The sequence below is a fragment of the Macaca thibetana genome, chromosome 20 (genome assembly GCF_024542745.1).
Source record: "Macaca thibetana thibetana isolate TM-01 chromosome 20, ASM2454274v1, whole genome shotgun sequence".
Lineage (NCBI taxonomy): Eukaryota > Metazoa > Chordata > Mammalia > Primates > Cercopithecidae > Macaca > Macaca thibetana.
The window spans coordinates 56,509,995-56,526,019 of record NC_065597.1 but is presented as its reverse complement, the minus strand read 5'-3'; the positions used below and the strand labels follow the sequence as shown (position 1 = coordinate 56,526,019).

The following is a 16,025-nucleotide window of genomic DNA, read 5'->3' as shown; positions in this document are numbered from 1 at the left end:
AGTTTCTGTATTTCATGCTTTTACATCTTGGGGCCTTACTGATCACGGAGGGACTGCCCCTTCCAGGGCTCAATAATTACTAGAGATCAAAAACGACTTATCTGTGAATGTGCCCTTCCGACTGCAAATCAATCAGTCCAGAGCACATACCCCCAACCCTTGGCCTCTTTTATGGGGCTTTTACACTCAGAGTCACTACTCGCTGCTTTAAATCACCCTAAGGGACCAGGTACCAGACAACTAGAGACAACTCTATGGCCCAGAGGTCTCTGAAATTATTCAAACTAAGCCAATCCTAAATCTGCTCACCCTGCCTCTCCCATTCCTTCCGGCAGAAACTATAATAAAGGCTCTTTCCTGCCTTTTCCCTTGCTCTCTTTACTTCCTGACCAACCCTGGTGCTTCCCAGCGGCTCTTCCTCTACTTTCAGCCCCTCTACCCAGTGTGGTGTGTTTCCTTCTCTTGGGATCTGTGAGTATAAAAAATTGTCAATGGCCATAGTTTCCTGCTCTGTTGCTCATCAAGTTCACCAAAGACATCTACATTACCAAATTCAGTCAATATTTTTCTCTTTATCTTACCTCTAGGACAGTGCGCAATAAATATTTGTTTTTGAACGAACCTTAATCTCTCAGCACTTCCTTCCTTCTTGAAACACTCTTCTTTCTTTTTTTTTTAATTTTTATTTATTTATTTTTTGATACAGAGTCTTGCTGTGTTGCCCAGGCTGGAATGCAGTGGTTCAGTCTTGGCTCACTACAACCTCCACCTCCCAAGTCCAAGTGATTCTCCTGCCTCAGCCTCCCGAGTAGCTGGGATTACAGGTGCACACAACTAGGCCCAGCTAATTTTTGTATTTTTAGTAGAGACAGAGTTTCACCACATTGGCCAGACTGGTCTCGAACTCCCGACCTCAGGTGATCTGCCTGCCTCGGCCTCCAAAAGCGCTGGGATTGCAGGTGTGAGCCACCACGCCCAGCCTGAAACACTCTTCTCTCTTAACTTTCAAAGATGGGTAGGAGACTCGATCTTAGTAATGCTGAGAACAGTCACCTGCTGAGCACTTCTCTTGGGTCAGACACTGTGCTCGGCGCTTTTGCCTCCATTGTCTCAAACAACGAAACACAGCAACCCACATCACAGGGAAGAAGACAGGTTCAGAGAGGCGGAGTAACTCCCCCAAGATTACACAGCTAGCCATGCTAAGTCCAGATGAAAACTCAAATCTCACTTGGATTTACCTGCATTCCTGAGTAAAGAACATTCCTTGCTCAGTCATGACAGGGTCTTAGAGGGTTAAGTGGTATTAGGTAGTTTTGGAAAGAGTGAAACTAAGGGGTGGAGAGTTTTGAAAAATTGATCAAACAGAACATAAAGAATTAGAATGAGAGGTTGGTGTGTTTCAGAAAGGGGCAAAAATGAGCCAAGGGAGAAGATCCTCCAACAGAGGGGTATCACCTGTCCTACCTACCTCTCTGAGCACACACCTCCTGAGGCTCCAGTTATGCCTGGGGGACCTGCAGGTGGCATACACATTCTCTGGCTCGTGGCCTGTCAGGGGCTCTATGCCACATGATCTGGTCTAGGCAGCCCCCCTGTAACTCTCCTTCAACTGGCAGCCACATGGCCTCAAGGCCGAGGCAGGTGAGCCTCACACCGTGTCCTGAATACTAACATCTGCTCCTGTTGGGGAATTTGGCTCAGGTGAGTTCCAGAGCCGCAGGCTGTTCCCTGCTTCCTCTGGTTGTGGACAGGCCAGGTTCGGGGTGAGGGGTATGGGAGCTGGCTCTGGAGGTATGAAAAAGCACAAACAGCCCTTTTCCTTACATGACGGGTGAGGAGTGGAGGCACCCAGGTGGTTCCTAGAGACCTCAATTTCTAAAAGAATGCTGCCCTTCTTTTCTCAAGAGAAGGCCTGGCTGAAATGAATGACACAAATCAGTGAGGTAAACTTGTGGTAAGCTGAATAATGACCCCCAAATACGTCTACCTCTGAATCCCCAAACCTGTGACTGTTGCCTTATATAGCAAAAGGGACTGTGCAGGTGTGATTATGATCCTGAGATGGAGAGGTTGTCTGGGCAGGCTGGATGCAGTCACAGTGGTGCTTATAAAAGTGATGCAGGAGGAGTCAGGAAGTAGGTGTGAGGATGAAACCAAAAGTCAGAGTGATTCTAGGACAGAACCATGAACCAAGGAATGCAGGGGCCTCCCAGAAGCTAGAAAAGGCATAGCAGGGAATTCATCCAAAAGGGACTAAGTCTGATGACATCGTGAATTTAGTCCAGTGGAATTGATTTCTAATTTCTAGTCTCCAGAACTCTAAGAGTTTGTGTTGTTTTAAGCCACTAAGTGTTAATTTGTCAGAGCAACAACAGGGAACTAATACAGATTCCAGTTTGGATCTGGGGACGACACTGTCAGCACCTCTGCCTTTTGGGATGACTATGAAATTATGTATCTCTCCCCTAAAAAGGAATTTTGTATTGATCCATGAGCATTTATTGAGCATCTACTATGTGCCAAGCAGAGTTCTAGGCAAAGGGAATATAGCAAGAAAAAAAAAAAAACAGGTATATCTGCTTTCATGGGGCTTACATATTAATTGGAGAATCAGGCAATAACAACAAACAAAATAAGATTCTTTCAATTACTGGTCTCCAGGAATGCCTTTTGGAGGTGGTGACAGGTGAGCTGAGATATGAACCATTAAAAAGACACAGCTGTGTGAGGACCTGGGGGTAATGTATTTTGAAGCAAGTACATTTAGGCAGAGGGAACATGAAGAAGAGAGAGTGAATTTGGCTTGTTCAAAGAGTAGACAGCAAGTATGGCTGGAGCCGAAAATGTGAGGGGGAGAGGGAGACATCTGTGGGGCCAGACCTTTCAAAGTATTGAAGGCATGGTAGGCAGGCTAGATTTTATTCTAAAAGCAATAAAGATGCCATTATAGCAGCGGTCCCCAATCTTTTTGGCATCAGGGACGGGTTTCCTGGAAGACAATTTTTCCAAGGATGGGAGTGGGAAGGTTGGGGGGAAGTAGGAGAGTGTGGTTGGGGGGAGGTGTCAGGAGGGAAATGTTGTGAAACTAGGAAATAAGAAGTGGGATGAAACCATTGAACAGCACAGATCTAAAGCCAGATCATCAGGCATTTGATTCTCATAAGGAGCCAGCAACCTAGATTCCTCATATGCCCAGTTCACAATAGGGTTCAGGCTCCTATGAGAGTCTAATACCCAGGCGGAGCTCAGGCGGTAAAGCTCACTCACCGGGCGCTCACCTTCTGCTGTGCTGCTGGGCTCCTAACAGGACACCTACCCATACCGGTCAGTGATCAAGAGGCTGGGGACCCCTGCATTACATAATTAAACAACGTGCTGTTGTAAGTGCTTAGGGCTACGACTTTTTAAAAGATGGCCTCAGTGGCTGTATGGAATATGGAGGGGTTTAGGGTGGGTGCTGGGAGGGAGGTACAGAGGGGCAGCAAAAAGACCAGTTAGGAGACTTCAGCTGAGAAATGGCGGGTGACGGTCAGTGGAGAGGTGAAGGGAAGTGGGTGGAATCACATGGATGGATAAGCTACTTTTATGATAGTAAAAGAAGGCAGTTGAGCCCAGCACTTTCAGAGGTCAAGGCAGGTGCGTTGCCTGAGCTCAGGAGTCCAAGACCAGCCTGGGCAACAAGGTGAAACCTCATCTCTCCAAAAATATACAGAAAGTAGCCAGGCATGGTGGCGCATGCCTGTAGTCCCAGCTACTTGCGGGGCTGAGACAGGAGGATCATTTGAGCCCAGGAGGTTGATGCTGCAGTGAGCCTTGTTCACGCCACTGCACTGAGTGGATTGATTCCAATAAAAGCATATATCATTGTGGTAGGGTAGGTGGGGGGCTGGATAGGGTAGCCTGGGTGACAGAGTGAGACCTGTCTCCAAAAAAAGAAAAAAAAAAAAAAAAGGAAGGAAGAAAGAAAAAGGCAGTTGTTGATGATTCTGGAGTGATTGCTGGAGTGAATGGGCCACTTACTGAGATGTGGAAGTCTGGGGACAGGTTTGGGATTTGATCGTTTTCTTACTGTGCCCAAATGAAGCGTAAGACAATCAATCCACCTCATTTGAAAGACTGAGCCAGACTCTCGGGACACCTAACCTGGTAGGAGACGGTAGCATAGTGGTTAAGTGCACAGTCTTCGGAGTGCGATTGCCTGGGATTGGTTGCATCTCAACAGCTTTCCACCTGTGTGATCCTGACTGGTTGCTTAACCTCTCTGTCCCTCAGTTTTTCCCATCTATAAAATGGGGTTAATGAACCCCAGTTCAGTGATGGTGTGAGAACTAGATGAATGCCAAGCATGTTGCACACACTCATTGAATGTTGCTACTGTGGCTTCCCTTGCAGTCCTGTCTGAAATCCAGGTCACACAGTTCTTCTAAGAGAGCACCAACCAGGAAAAAGAGGTCATGAGTAAAACAGAGCCAAGGACCTTCAGAGGTTTTATTATCCAGCCCCACCCCTGCCCCACCTACCCTACCACAATATATATGCTTTTATTGGAATCAATCCCCTCAGAAAATGATGCCAGGATCTGGAAGATGAGCATCTTTTTTCCTGGTATTGGAGAAGCTACAGTTCTTCCTTGACTTTTGGTTTCTTCTTTTGCGTTGGAGGTCCCTTTGGTTTGGCCACCACCACCACCTCCTCAGATGTTTTCTTCTTCCCAGCGGACTCTTCCAGCTTGGATACATGCTTGGTCACGTTCTCCAGCTCAGGCGACTGCTGTTCAGGTAACTCTTTCTTCATCATAGGCACCTCCTTTTCCTTAGCTCGCACTTCCTCTTCTATCACTTCGTTTTGCTCAACAGACAATAGCTATGAAAGAAAAGGTGGAAAGAAGAAGGGAGGGAGGGAAGAAAGGGAGAAAGAAATAGATAAGAAATATGTGATCATTGTGGTTGTAGTAGTCAAAGCTACTTCTTCTGAAAGTGCCCAGAGAGAATCGGTCTTTGGACTGCAGGGTTTTCATAGATGCTAAAGATCCATTTGGTTTGGGTGGTAAAATGCTCAACTGTGGTTTCACCCTTCAGGTAAGAGGACCTTGGGAGGAACCAAAGGTTCTAAGTCTATAGATGTGGCTCCTGCACCACTAGCTCCAGGACTGGACAAGTGACCAGTCTTAGCTAATGAGATCTCTGTCCAGGACATTTTCTGGGACATCTAAGAAGTAGTTGCTTGCTTTCTACACTGGGAGGATGTTAGTTTGGAGCTGTGGTGTAATCTTTGAACTTCTGTGGGGAAATGACTACTTGAGAATGAAACCAACATAGAGGAAAACAGAGATGGGAAGACAGAAAGCAAGCCTGGGTTCTGGATCCACCCACTCCTGATGTTCTACCAGTTATATGGGATAAATTCCCATCGTTGCTTAAAGCAAAGAGTAGTGTCTGGAATTTCCAGCAGAAAAGTCTTAATTAATACAGATGGCACCGTCCAGCAGAGGGCCTCACTGAGGCATGGCTAGGGGAGAAAGCGGGCTGTGGTCTCATGCATCAGGAGAGTAATGCCAGAGGGCAGAATCCCACCAAGACATCTGGTCAGTCCCAGGGGAGCGGCCCAAGGCAAGCAGCTGTGTGTTACCTCAGAGCCTCGGTCTTTCTAGATGTTTCTAAAGTCTGCCCTTTCTGCTTCCCATAGTAAGTGCCTTTGAAATAAAGGTGACTAGTAGAGTCACCCAAACTGGATGGCTCTCCATCCATCCTCAACCATCTCCCGAGATTATGTAACTCTAAGCACACTCTTTTGTCGTCCATTGAATTCCTGGGGATTCTGTGTGGGACAGAATAATCCAAGGTGTTTCTGTTGCCCCTTACCTCATCCTCATCCTCAATGCTAGTTTTGATGTAGCTTTCCAGGAAGTCAGAGAAGCCCTTCAGTGTATGTTCTCCCTTATACAGGACAGCCTAGGAAGAAAACGGAACAGGGTCAGGATGGGATCCTCTTCCCGCAGAGGTGCTCGAGGATTGCTACCTAGGTAAACCCAGGGTCAAATTCCTAACAACCCCGAGTATGTTATGCAGGTTCCTTAACTTGTCTTAGCCTCCAGTGCCACGGCTCCAAGGGAAGGATAATAAAAATGCCTCTGTCATAGGGTTGTTATGTAGTGGATGAAAGCATGGACTGTAAAACCACACAGCGAAGCCTTAAACTTTGGCTGCATTACTGCAGTGTGGTCTGGTTATTTAATTTCTCTGACTCAGTTTTCCCATCTCTAATATGGAGACAAAATAGTACCTACCTCGTAGGGTTGTTATAAGGATAAAATAAAGTGATGTACGTGAAGTATGGAAAACAGCACCTGGTTCGTGATGAGCACTATAGGCGTTTGTTATTATTATTATTGCTATCATAGTGACAATAATAAGAGGAAGAATAGTTATTTTCAAAAGCATCTGGCATATGGTCAGTGCTCCGTTATCATACGTTCTCTTTCCCTTTTTTTTTTGAGACAGAATCTTGCCCTGTCACCAGGCTGGAGTGCAGTGGCGCGATCCCAGCTCACTGCAACCTCTGCCTCCTGGGTTCAAGCAATTCCTCTGCCTCAGCCTCCTGGGTACTTGGGACTACAGGCATGCGCCACCATGCCTGACTAATTTTATATTTTTAGTAGAGATGGGGTTTACCATGTTGGCCAGGATGGTCTGGATCTCTTGACCTCATGATCCAACTGCCTCAGCCTCCTAATGTAATGAGATTACAGGCATGAGGCACCGCGCCCGACCCCCTTTCCTCTTTAGGAAAGTTCAGAAGCTTCTTCATGTCCACGGGTCACCCAAATTTCTTCAGATAATTTGAGATTATGACCTTAGCCTCATCCTCTCAGCCCAGCATCAGTTGCACAACTCCCTGACATGCATCCTCTGCAGTGCAGACTGAGCAAAGAGTGGGTCACAATGGAATCTTGCCACAGTGCTGGGTCACCCTTCTGCCCACCTCTTTGTTCAGACTACACTTCCTACCTGTAGCACATAGTCCCCACCATTCTCCGGAGTACTGGGTCTGCATGGAGACTTGCAGCCATATCTGCCCTCCAGAATCTCTTGCTCCCCCTTGATTTCAATTGCATTCATCCATACTCTTCTAAGGAGCAGAAACCTGGGCTTACATTTCTTTGACTGATGCTCTTTCCCATGAATGGACATGGCATGGAGAGTGGGTTCTATCAACACTGGTTATGGCTGATGACTGTAATCCCAAGGTGGAAATGACATTGTTTGTCTCTAGCATGTATTGTTTCCTTCATCTAGTAATACCCCACATCCAATATTCTCATGGAGATTCCTCCCACCTTATTTCATATAGTTAGGGTAGAGCTCAGCCCCAATACTAGTAGAAACCGTATAAACCAGGCTTGCCCATCAAAACATCCACATCCACTTGGCCACAGTGACTGGGTCAGGGATATGCAAGCTACACCCAATGATAGTGAGTCTCAGGACTTTGGTGCAAACTACTGGAAAATATTCTTTGAACTTGAATGTGAGAGGATGGATAGTGGCCGCAGCTGAGAATAAAACTGGTTTGGTAGAAAGCGCAGCTGGAGGTAGGGAGAAACTGAGTCCCTGATAATAACATAACATTGTTTTCAGCCATGTGTGTCCCAAGAGCCCCTCACTTGTTGAGAGTCGGTGGGAAACAGCCTGAAGAATGGGTACCGGTCCAGGTACATCAGCTGAATGTCATTTGCTGTGATGTCGATCTTGGCAATGATGATCGTGGAGTGGTTTTGATACTTTCGGCCTAGTTCCTCCAACAGCGGGAACAACATCTTGCACTTTTTAGACCAGGGTGCATCTGGAAGAGAAGGGCCATGGCTCAGACTCACATTGATGAAGATCCAGAAAGCTGGCGCCACCCAACACATGGCATCGCTGTGTTCCACTTGTGGTCCTGCTGTTTTGCCAATTGCACTCCCTCTTTCTTTTAATCATATATCAGGTTATGTTTACATTTCAGCCATAGTACCTGATTGTTATTCGATAAATTAGAAAAAGATAGCTTTGGCCGGGTGCGGTGGCTCACGCCTATAATCCCAGCACTTTGGGAGGCTGAGGCTGGTGGAACACAAGGTCAGGAGTTCAAGACCAGCCTGACCAATGTGGTGAAACCACATCTCTACTAAAAATACAAAAATTAGCCTAGCATGGTGGCATGCGCCTGTAATCCCAGCTTCTCAGGAGGCTGAGGCAGGAGAATCACTTGAACCTGGGAGGAAGAGGTTGCAATGAGCTGAGACTGCACCACTGCACTCCAGCCTGGGTGACAGAGAAGGACTCCACCTCAAAAACGAAACAAAAAAAAAGAAAAAGAAAAAAATAGCTTAGTTCTCTTCTACCTAAATACTAACACTTTTGGTGTGTTCATGTTTTCTTTTATTTTTTTGTTTTGCTTTTTAGAGGCAAGGTTTTGCTATGTTGCCCAGGTTGGGCTCAAACTCAAACTCCTGGGCTCAAGAAATCCTTCCATCTCAGCTTCCTGAGTTGCTGGGGCTACAGGCTTGTGCCACTGTGCCCAGCTTGCTTTTTTTCTTTTTTTCAAATTCCTTTCATTTAACATAGTGTTCCACTCTAGTAGAAGAAGAAAGCCAAGAACAATATTTATGCTAGATGACTTTTTATGTTATGCCGAAAAGTGTGTGTGTGTGTGTGCGTGTGTGTGTGTGTGCGCGCATATGCATTATAGCACAGGGGTTTTTCACAATAGAAGTTTGGGAACTTGCCCAAAGTTATGCAGTAATTTCACTTTTCAGATCAGAGTAGTTAAGCAGAAGAAGTGGGGTTTAAAGACAGGCTGCTTTGACTAGTGACCACTATACCACAGGTAGAGATTAATATAACATAACATATATATGTTATGTTATGTCATGTCATGTATATGCAATTACATGTCATGTCATTATACATATAAAATTCAGTGGAGGAGAATATCCCCAAGAAGTGTGACAGGCATAGTAACTACTCGTGAGTAACTACTCTTGGACAGGGGACACTGAACTTTCTTGTGGACAGTTCTTTGGTCTTTGAATGTGGTCCAGGCTCCTGGGCCTCTGGAAACCAGAGACCTGCTCCAATCCAAGGGAAAGCAAACCTTACCTGCTTGTCCTTCTATTAGAGCTCAAAGCTCAGTTTCTGGCTCTGGAAGAGAAATGGCCTCAAAAGCCCCCAGACACACCATCTTCGGATGATCATCCCCCATTTACAAGCCAAGTGTCTTCATGGCCATCCCCGCTGCCTGCAGCATCTCTGGCAGCCCCACTAGCACTCAGCGGGTCCTGGGTCAGAACAGGAGGGGGCATAATGGTTGCAGCCCCAGGGGGCCAATCCCGTAGCACTACTTCCAAGAAAATGAAGCTGATTTTGCCTTTTATCAAAATGAAATGGACAGTCTCATAACTCTGGGTGTGACGTAAGTACAGAATGGCTGCACCTAGGTAGCGGATCTTGGTGATTCAGCCACAGACCTTAAGCACCTCGCTCTGTGAATAAGAGTCCCTTTCAGAGTGATTGTAAAAGGACTGCATGATGCAGTGTAGCCCTTGCCTTACCCTCAAGAAAGTAATAGCATCAGAGCTTGCGTTAAACTTCTTGTCTTGCTACTTACTGTGTGACCTAGGGTAAGGTCATTAACCTCTCTGAGGTGGGGTTCCCTGATCTGTGACATGGGGAAAACCAGCATACCTTCCTCACAAACTTGTCACACAGCTCCTTAGAGGAGGTGTGTCAATAGCAAACTCATGCTTGACTCATTGTAAGGGCTCATTAAATGTTAAAATAAAGAGATGTCTGAAGGAACTTCAGTATCACCTTTCTCTGTGTCTCAGTGTGGGAGAGAACATCTCTGGCTTTTTCTCTCACGTGCAAATCAGAAACAATGGGAAAAGGGCAATAGTTCTTAGGCGAGCCCTGGAAGTAATTATAATAATAGAAATAACAACAGCAGTAGCAATTTTCACTTATCAAGTGCTTACAAAATGTCAGACGGGCTAAGTACTGTACATGAAGGATTGGGGTCCCCAACTCCTATGGGCCATTTGACAAGTAATCTAAAGCCAGAAGCAAAGAAATCCTGTACAGCAGTTAGGAGTGTAGGTGCTAGAATCAGATGCCTAAATTCAGATCCCAGTTCCAGCACTTATTGGCTGCAAGATACTGGAAAAAAATGTCTTCACCTTCCTGAGACTCTATTTAATCATCTGCAAAGTCAGAGCAATAAAAGTAGCTACTTTCAAAAGGATGTTGTAAGGAATAAATGAGATAATGTATGCAATGGCTTAGAATAAAGCCCAATATACTACAGCATCCAATCAAACATTGTTAGCCATCAGCATTATTGCTTTTAGAAATAGCCACAGGCCTGGGTTACATGGAAGGCATTGCATACATTCTAAGAATTACATTTCTTGGGGACAGAGTTGCATTGTTCCTGATAGCATCTTGAGTCAATCTCTTTGGGTATCTGAAGACCATCCTTGGCATGGTGCATTGATGGGTTTTAGAGATTTCAGTGCCAAAGAATTCAGGAGAAACAGTTGAAACATAATTTTGGCACCTGTTGCCTCCCAACCCCTCTTGAAGGTACTTACAGAACATCACAAACACGTCCTTTTCTTTGTCAAAGACGACTATGTTGAAGTTCTTCCCCACGAGCTGCTTAACAAGTCCCTGGTCCCAGTGTTTTGGAATCTCTTCACTGGATTGATGTTTCTAGGAAGCACATTTGAAAGGTCTAAGAATCTTCAGAAAGGGTTTCGAAGTTGTGGGCCTCCCCACCCTGACTGGAAACAGCTAAAGGTTTTCTTGTGTCTTTTCACAAGAACCTTAGAAAAGAGTTTGAAATACTGAGATGGATCATGAGCTTGATGTCAACCCTGGATGGTTCAGGGCAATTTGCGGTCAGGGGACTAAGGAGCAGACAAAGCTTGAAACTGGGATAGATTTCTCAGATTTTATAAAAAGAAGCTTTAAACCGGGTGCAGTGGCTCACGCCTGTAATCACAGCACTTTGGGAGGCCAAGGCGGGCGGATCATGAAGTCAGGAGTTTGAGACCAGCCTGGCCAACATGGTAAAACCTCGTCTCTACTAAAAAAAGAAAAAATACAAATATTAGCTGGGTATGGTGGCATGCACCTGTAATCCCAGCTACTCGGGAGGCTGAGGCAGGAGAATTGCTTGAACCCGGGAGGCGGAAGTTGCAGTGAGCAAAGATTGTGCTACTGCACGCCAGGCTGGTTGACAGAGCAAGACTTCATCTCAAAAAAAAAAAAAAAAAAAAAAATTAGTTGTCCTCAATTACTCTAAGAACCAAGATCAAGACCACTTACATGACTTATGAAACCTTGATCACACTTTGATTGGTCCCTGCAATAAAGGAAGTCTTCTCTTTTCTTTCCTCAGCCATGTTGGTCTTCAGTTTATCCAAATGGCCAACCTTCCTCCCAGCTCAGGCCTTTGTTAACGCTGTTCCTTCCGGCTGACAGGCCTCCCCACTCCTGATTCCTACCCTCCCTTCTTCATCTGGGTAACTCAAAATGTATGCCTCAGAATGGCCCAAGGGAGGACTTCCTTGACCCTCCCCTGGTCTAGATGAGGACTCGCTGCCATGAATTCTCATAATACTCAGTACTTTTTCTTGTATCACTTATTCACGTTTACTATTTATATTTATTTTTCTAGTTATTTGATTAATGTGTCTCTACCATACTAGATGGAATGTCAGAAGAGATTTTTCTTTCCTTGCCATTGAGTATCCACTGCCTGCTACATAGTAGATCCTCAATAAATGTTTTGCAAATGAATGAACAAAAAATGAGCTCAGCTTTTGCTTCTCTTTGAAGTAAGTGTTGGAAATCTCAAAACAAATCTTTTATCTACAATCATTGCCTCCTGAATGTCTCCTGAATCCACATCCTTTTCTCCATCTGCGCAGTTACTGACCAAATCCAGGTTGCCTCTGTCTCTCATCTCAATTGCCAGAAGAACCTCCAGATGTTCTCCCCGCATCTCCTCCCAGTTCTCCCACACCTTTATTCTTTATAAGCAGGGCTCTATTTTCACCAAATCTGGCTTCTAACATTGCTCTTAGGAAACCAAATTCTTCTTTTTTTTTTTTTTTTTTTTTTTTTTTTGGAGACAGAATCTCACTCTGTCACCCAGGCTGGAGTGCAGTGGTGGCATCTGGGCTCACTGCAACCTCCACCTCCTGGGTTCAAGTGATTCTCCTGCCTCAGGCTCCTGAGTAACTGGGACTACAGGTGTGTGCCATCATGCCCGGCTAGTGTTTTGTAGTTTTTGTAGAGATGGGGTTTCACCATGTTGGTTCTTACTATGCAGCCTCTGTCTGGCTCACAGCCTCTTCTTCCACAGGGTCCTCCCTCACCGCACCCCCTCCATCCTCTGGAAAGCACTTAAAGATTCTGTCAGTGGGAGCACAAATGGGGCAGCCATGGGGCATGGGAGATAGAAGATGGTGACAATTGTGGGGAATGGCTCAGATCAGGTGGATCTCATAGGTCTTGTAGAGGATGCCCATCTCTGCTCTAACAGCATAAGAAGACATGTTGGCCTTTCAGAGGAAGACAGACACCACCTCAGATCTAACTGCAAGGGAGAGAGAGAGAGGATGGGTAGTATTCCAGGTAGGATTTAAGACATGGTGATGGAAAGTGAGGAGGACCCAATGTGAAGACATCTATTTTCTTAGTGATCTAGGGGTAGAGTGCTCGGCCGAGAGTGGGTGGGAATGGGATATGAGGACAGAGACACTCTGAGATTTAAAAATGAACACACTAACAGAAATTTCCATGTGGATGCCAGGACTTTTCTCAAAGTCCATGGGAGGCTAGTTTGCAATGCCATGAAGCCAGCTACCCTCGTGGTGATGTTGGTCTGGAAGCAGGGAAGTTAAGGGGGTTCAGCCAGAGTTGGAACTTTGCCTAGTGAGTACTATGGGGTGTAGAGGAGGTGGAAGATGGAGGGGATAAAAGAGTTAAGGGAATCATCATCAGAGCAATGAATGATGGAATGCAAGTTCGCAGACGGGGTACTAAAGAGAAATGGGATTGGGAGGTTGGGGACAATGAGAAGGATGAGGAATCGTAGCTATGTGTGTCCTGGAGGGAAAGTCAGGCATTGGGAGGTGCTGCAATCTCCAGGTTGTGGGCATGGGAGCAGGGAACCGACATGGCATGGACACATCAGCTGCTGGAGGAGACCAGGGTTGTGGACACTGACATCTCTGGAAATGATGGCAGAGTTGGGGCTTAGGGAAAGGCTGCCATCAGGAGCTTAGGTCCTCGGAGAGTGAAGGGAGATAGTCAGAGGGCAGCAACAAGGGGGTGAGAGCACAGGGTCAAAAAGCATGAGATCCAAGGCATCTGGGTTTCTAAAGGTGAAAGAACGAGAATGGGTTGGAAGTGGAAAGAAGGACAGCAGCCTCACCACTTGGCCCATGAAAATGCTGTGCACACAAGACAGCTTCCATAGAGACAGCTGCAGGGGCAGCTATCTCTCTGGGGGAATGGACAAAAGGCAGTAGAGGACTCAGGTAAGGGGACCATCATTTGGGTTTGTCTGGAGAGTCTCAATTTACTTCTATTGTTCCAGATTTTTTTGGGGGTGGGGGGAGAGGTCTTCCTCTGTGGCCCAGGCTGGAGTGCAGTGGTGTGATTGTAGCTCACTGTAGCCTTGATATCTAGGCTCAAGCAATGCTCCTCAGCCTCCTAAGTATCTGAGACTACAGATGCACACCACCACACCTGGCTAATTTTTAAATTTTTTGTCAAGATGGGATCTTGCTGTGTTGGCCAGGCTGGTCTTGAACTCCTGGGCTCAAGCGAGCCTCTTGCCTCAGGCTTGCAAAGTGCTGGCATTACAGGCATGAGCCACCACAGCTGGCCCATTCCAGAATCCTTACTCCCATAATGTCCCAATTTGGAAAATAAATAATATGGTTACCTTACTCAGCAGAGTAGCTGTGGAGACATAGACAGTGGGTGACTAGACTACGTGTTCCATGTGTTTCTGCAGCCTCTCCTTCCTGCTAGCAAAATAGATGAGCCCCCTTCTAACCCCATCCAACGAAAAGGTCCCTAAAGCTTTTGAGGCTAAGTCCTGATTGCCCTGTGGCTCCATCCCCCTTCTCCTCCTCAAAGCAAGCATATGCTCTTGGACCAAGTAGATCTTTCACATTGGAGGTGATAGGAGAAGAAGAGCCTCCTTTCAGAGGGCAAGTTAACCCTACTGAGTGCCTGCATTTCTATGGTGAATTCCTGCAAAGGAAATGCCTCCACTTTACAACTAAGAATGAGTGGAGGAACTAAAGGCTTGGGATAGGTCAGAAGTTGGATAGATTTGAGGTGGGGAGATGGGGGATTTCCCCACATTGAGCCACAAAGTTGATCTTTATTCTGCCTCCACATACAGGTGAGGAGAATGATCAAAGCCAGCAGAATTATGAGAAGGAGATGATTTTGAGGTTCTGGATAAACCTTGTCCAAGAACAAACCTACCTTGGCATTTTTACTCAGGAAGCTACGGCCAAATTTCTTCAGGTTTTCGTAAGTTATGTCATCCGAAGGCATTTTGTACCTGGCGTCAGAACTCAAGTTTAGGATTTGGACAGATGGTATATCGACCTCTGTGACCCGGAAATACTCAATGACACGTCTATTTCTGGGTTCGTCTGCATTCACAAGGATGAAAAGGATCTGCCAAAGAAAATTAAACCCTTGTCTCTCTGGATCCTTTGCCAATAGAGAAAAACTGTTGGAAGGCTGTGGACTAAGGGGATGCACATGGTGGGGTCTGTGGAGCACCTCTGCAAAATGTAACGAAGGCAGGTGCAGCTCTGCACTGAAATGCATGGCAGGCGGTAGCCACCAGTCTGGCTTTAGCCTCCTTGCACTGTGCTCCATCTACAAAATTTCAGGAGGTCAGGAAGCCCTGAGCTTTCATTCTGTTTCATTCTGTTTCAAACTGTTTCATCAGTTTCGTGATCTGTAAAATGATTATCACAGTGCCTATCTTCTAGGCAGTGAGAATTCTGTGAGAATTAAACAGGACAATGTATGGAAAGGCTTAGTTCAGGGACTGGCAGGTAGAAAGTGTTCAATATGTGACAGTTATTATTATTCAAAATTATTCTATCAAGGAAATTCATGACTTCATTCATTCATTCAACAAACATTCATGGAGTGCCTACTATGTGTGAGCCATTTTACTGAGCACTGAGGACACAACCATGCCCAAAGCAGACAAAATCCTGCCCTCAGGGAGCTTATGTTCTAGTGGAGAAGACAGACAACAAATGAGTGAATGAACTTATAAAGTCAAACAGCAATGAGTGCCAATTAGACAATAAAACAGGGCAATGTGATAGAGAGTAACTGCCCAGATGGGGTAAGGTAGGGGCTCAGGATTAGGTAGGGTGGTCAAGAGGAGAACCTGAGGAGGTCACATTTCAACTGGGATATAGTAGATAGTAACAAGTCACACAACAGTATTCCGGGTGGTGGAAACTGCCAGTGCAAAGGCCTGAAGACAAAACAAACACCTAGAGAGCTTACCGTGTTCTGGGAGTAGAAAAGAAACGTCAGTGTGGCTTCATCAGAGGTGTTTAAACCAGAGCAACTTCATCTTGAATACAGGCTGGGTAAAATGAGGCTGAGACCTATGGGGCTGCTTTTCCAGACGGTTTAGGCATTCTTAGTCACAGAATGAGATAGGAGATTGGCACAAGATACAGGTCCTGAAGACCTTGCTGATAAAACAGGTTGCAGTAAAGAAGCCGGCCAAAACCCACCAAAACCGAGATAGTGACGAGAGTGATCTCTGGTTGTCCTCATTGCTACACTCCCACCAGCGCCATGACAGTTTACAAATGCCATGGCAATGTCAGGAAGTTACCCCATATGGTCTAAAAAAGGGAAGCATGAAAAACCCACTCCTTGTTTAGCATTTCATCAAGAAATAACCAT

At 45.8% G+C, this 16,025-nt stretch overlaps 1 protein-coding gene and 1 long non-coding RNA gene across 2 annotated transcripts in view; one reads left to right on the top strand and one right to left on the bottom strand.

Moving 5' to 3' along the window:
- The first annotated feature begins 1,834 nt into the window (after window positions 1-1,834).
- On the top strand, window positions 1,835-14,655 carry LOC126945074 (uncharacterized). The gene is made up of 3 exons (XR_007722286.1): window positions 1,835-1,957; window positions 4,665-4,781; window positions 14,473-14,655. It is a non-coding gene; the product is annotated as an uncharacterized LOC126945074 (long non-coding RNA).
- PDILT (protein disulfide isomerase like, testis expressed) overlaps window positions 4,473-16,025 on the bottom strand; it is a 44,971-nt gene continuing 33,418 nt past the window's right edge. Inside the window, exons 8-12 of the mRNA XM_050775011.1 lie at window positions 14,559-14,756; window positions 10,634-10,754; window positions 7,667-7,845; window positions 5,865-5,954; window positions 4,473-4,866 (exon numbers count right to left, since the gene is read on the bottom strand). Of these exons, the coding sequence (XP_050630968.1) occupies window positions 4,621-4,866; window positions 5,865-5,954; window positions 7,667-7,845; window positions 10,634-10,754; window positions 14,559-14,756 (834 nt within the window). The 3' untranslated portion in view covers window positions 4,473-4,620. The remainder of the gene's footprint in view (window positions 4,867-5,864; window positions 5,955-7,666; window positions 7,846-10,633; window positions 10,755-14,558; window positions 14,757-16,025) is intronic.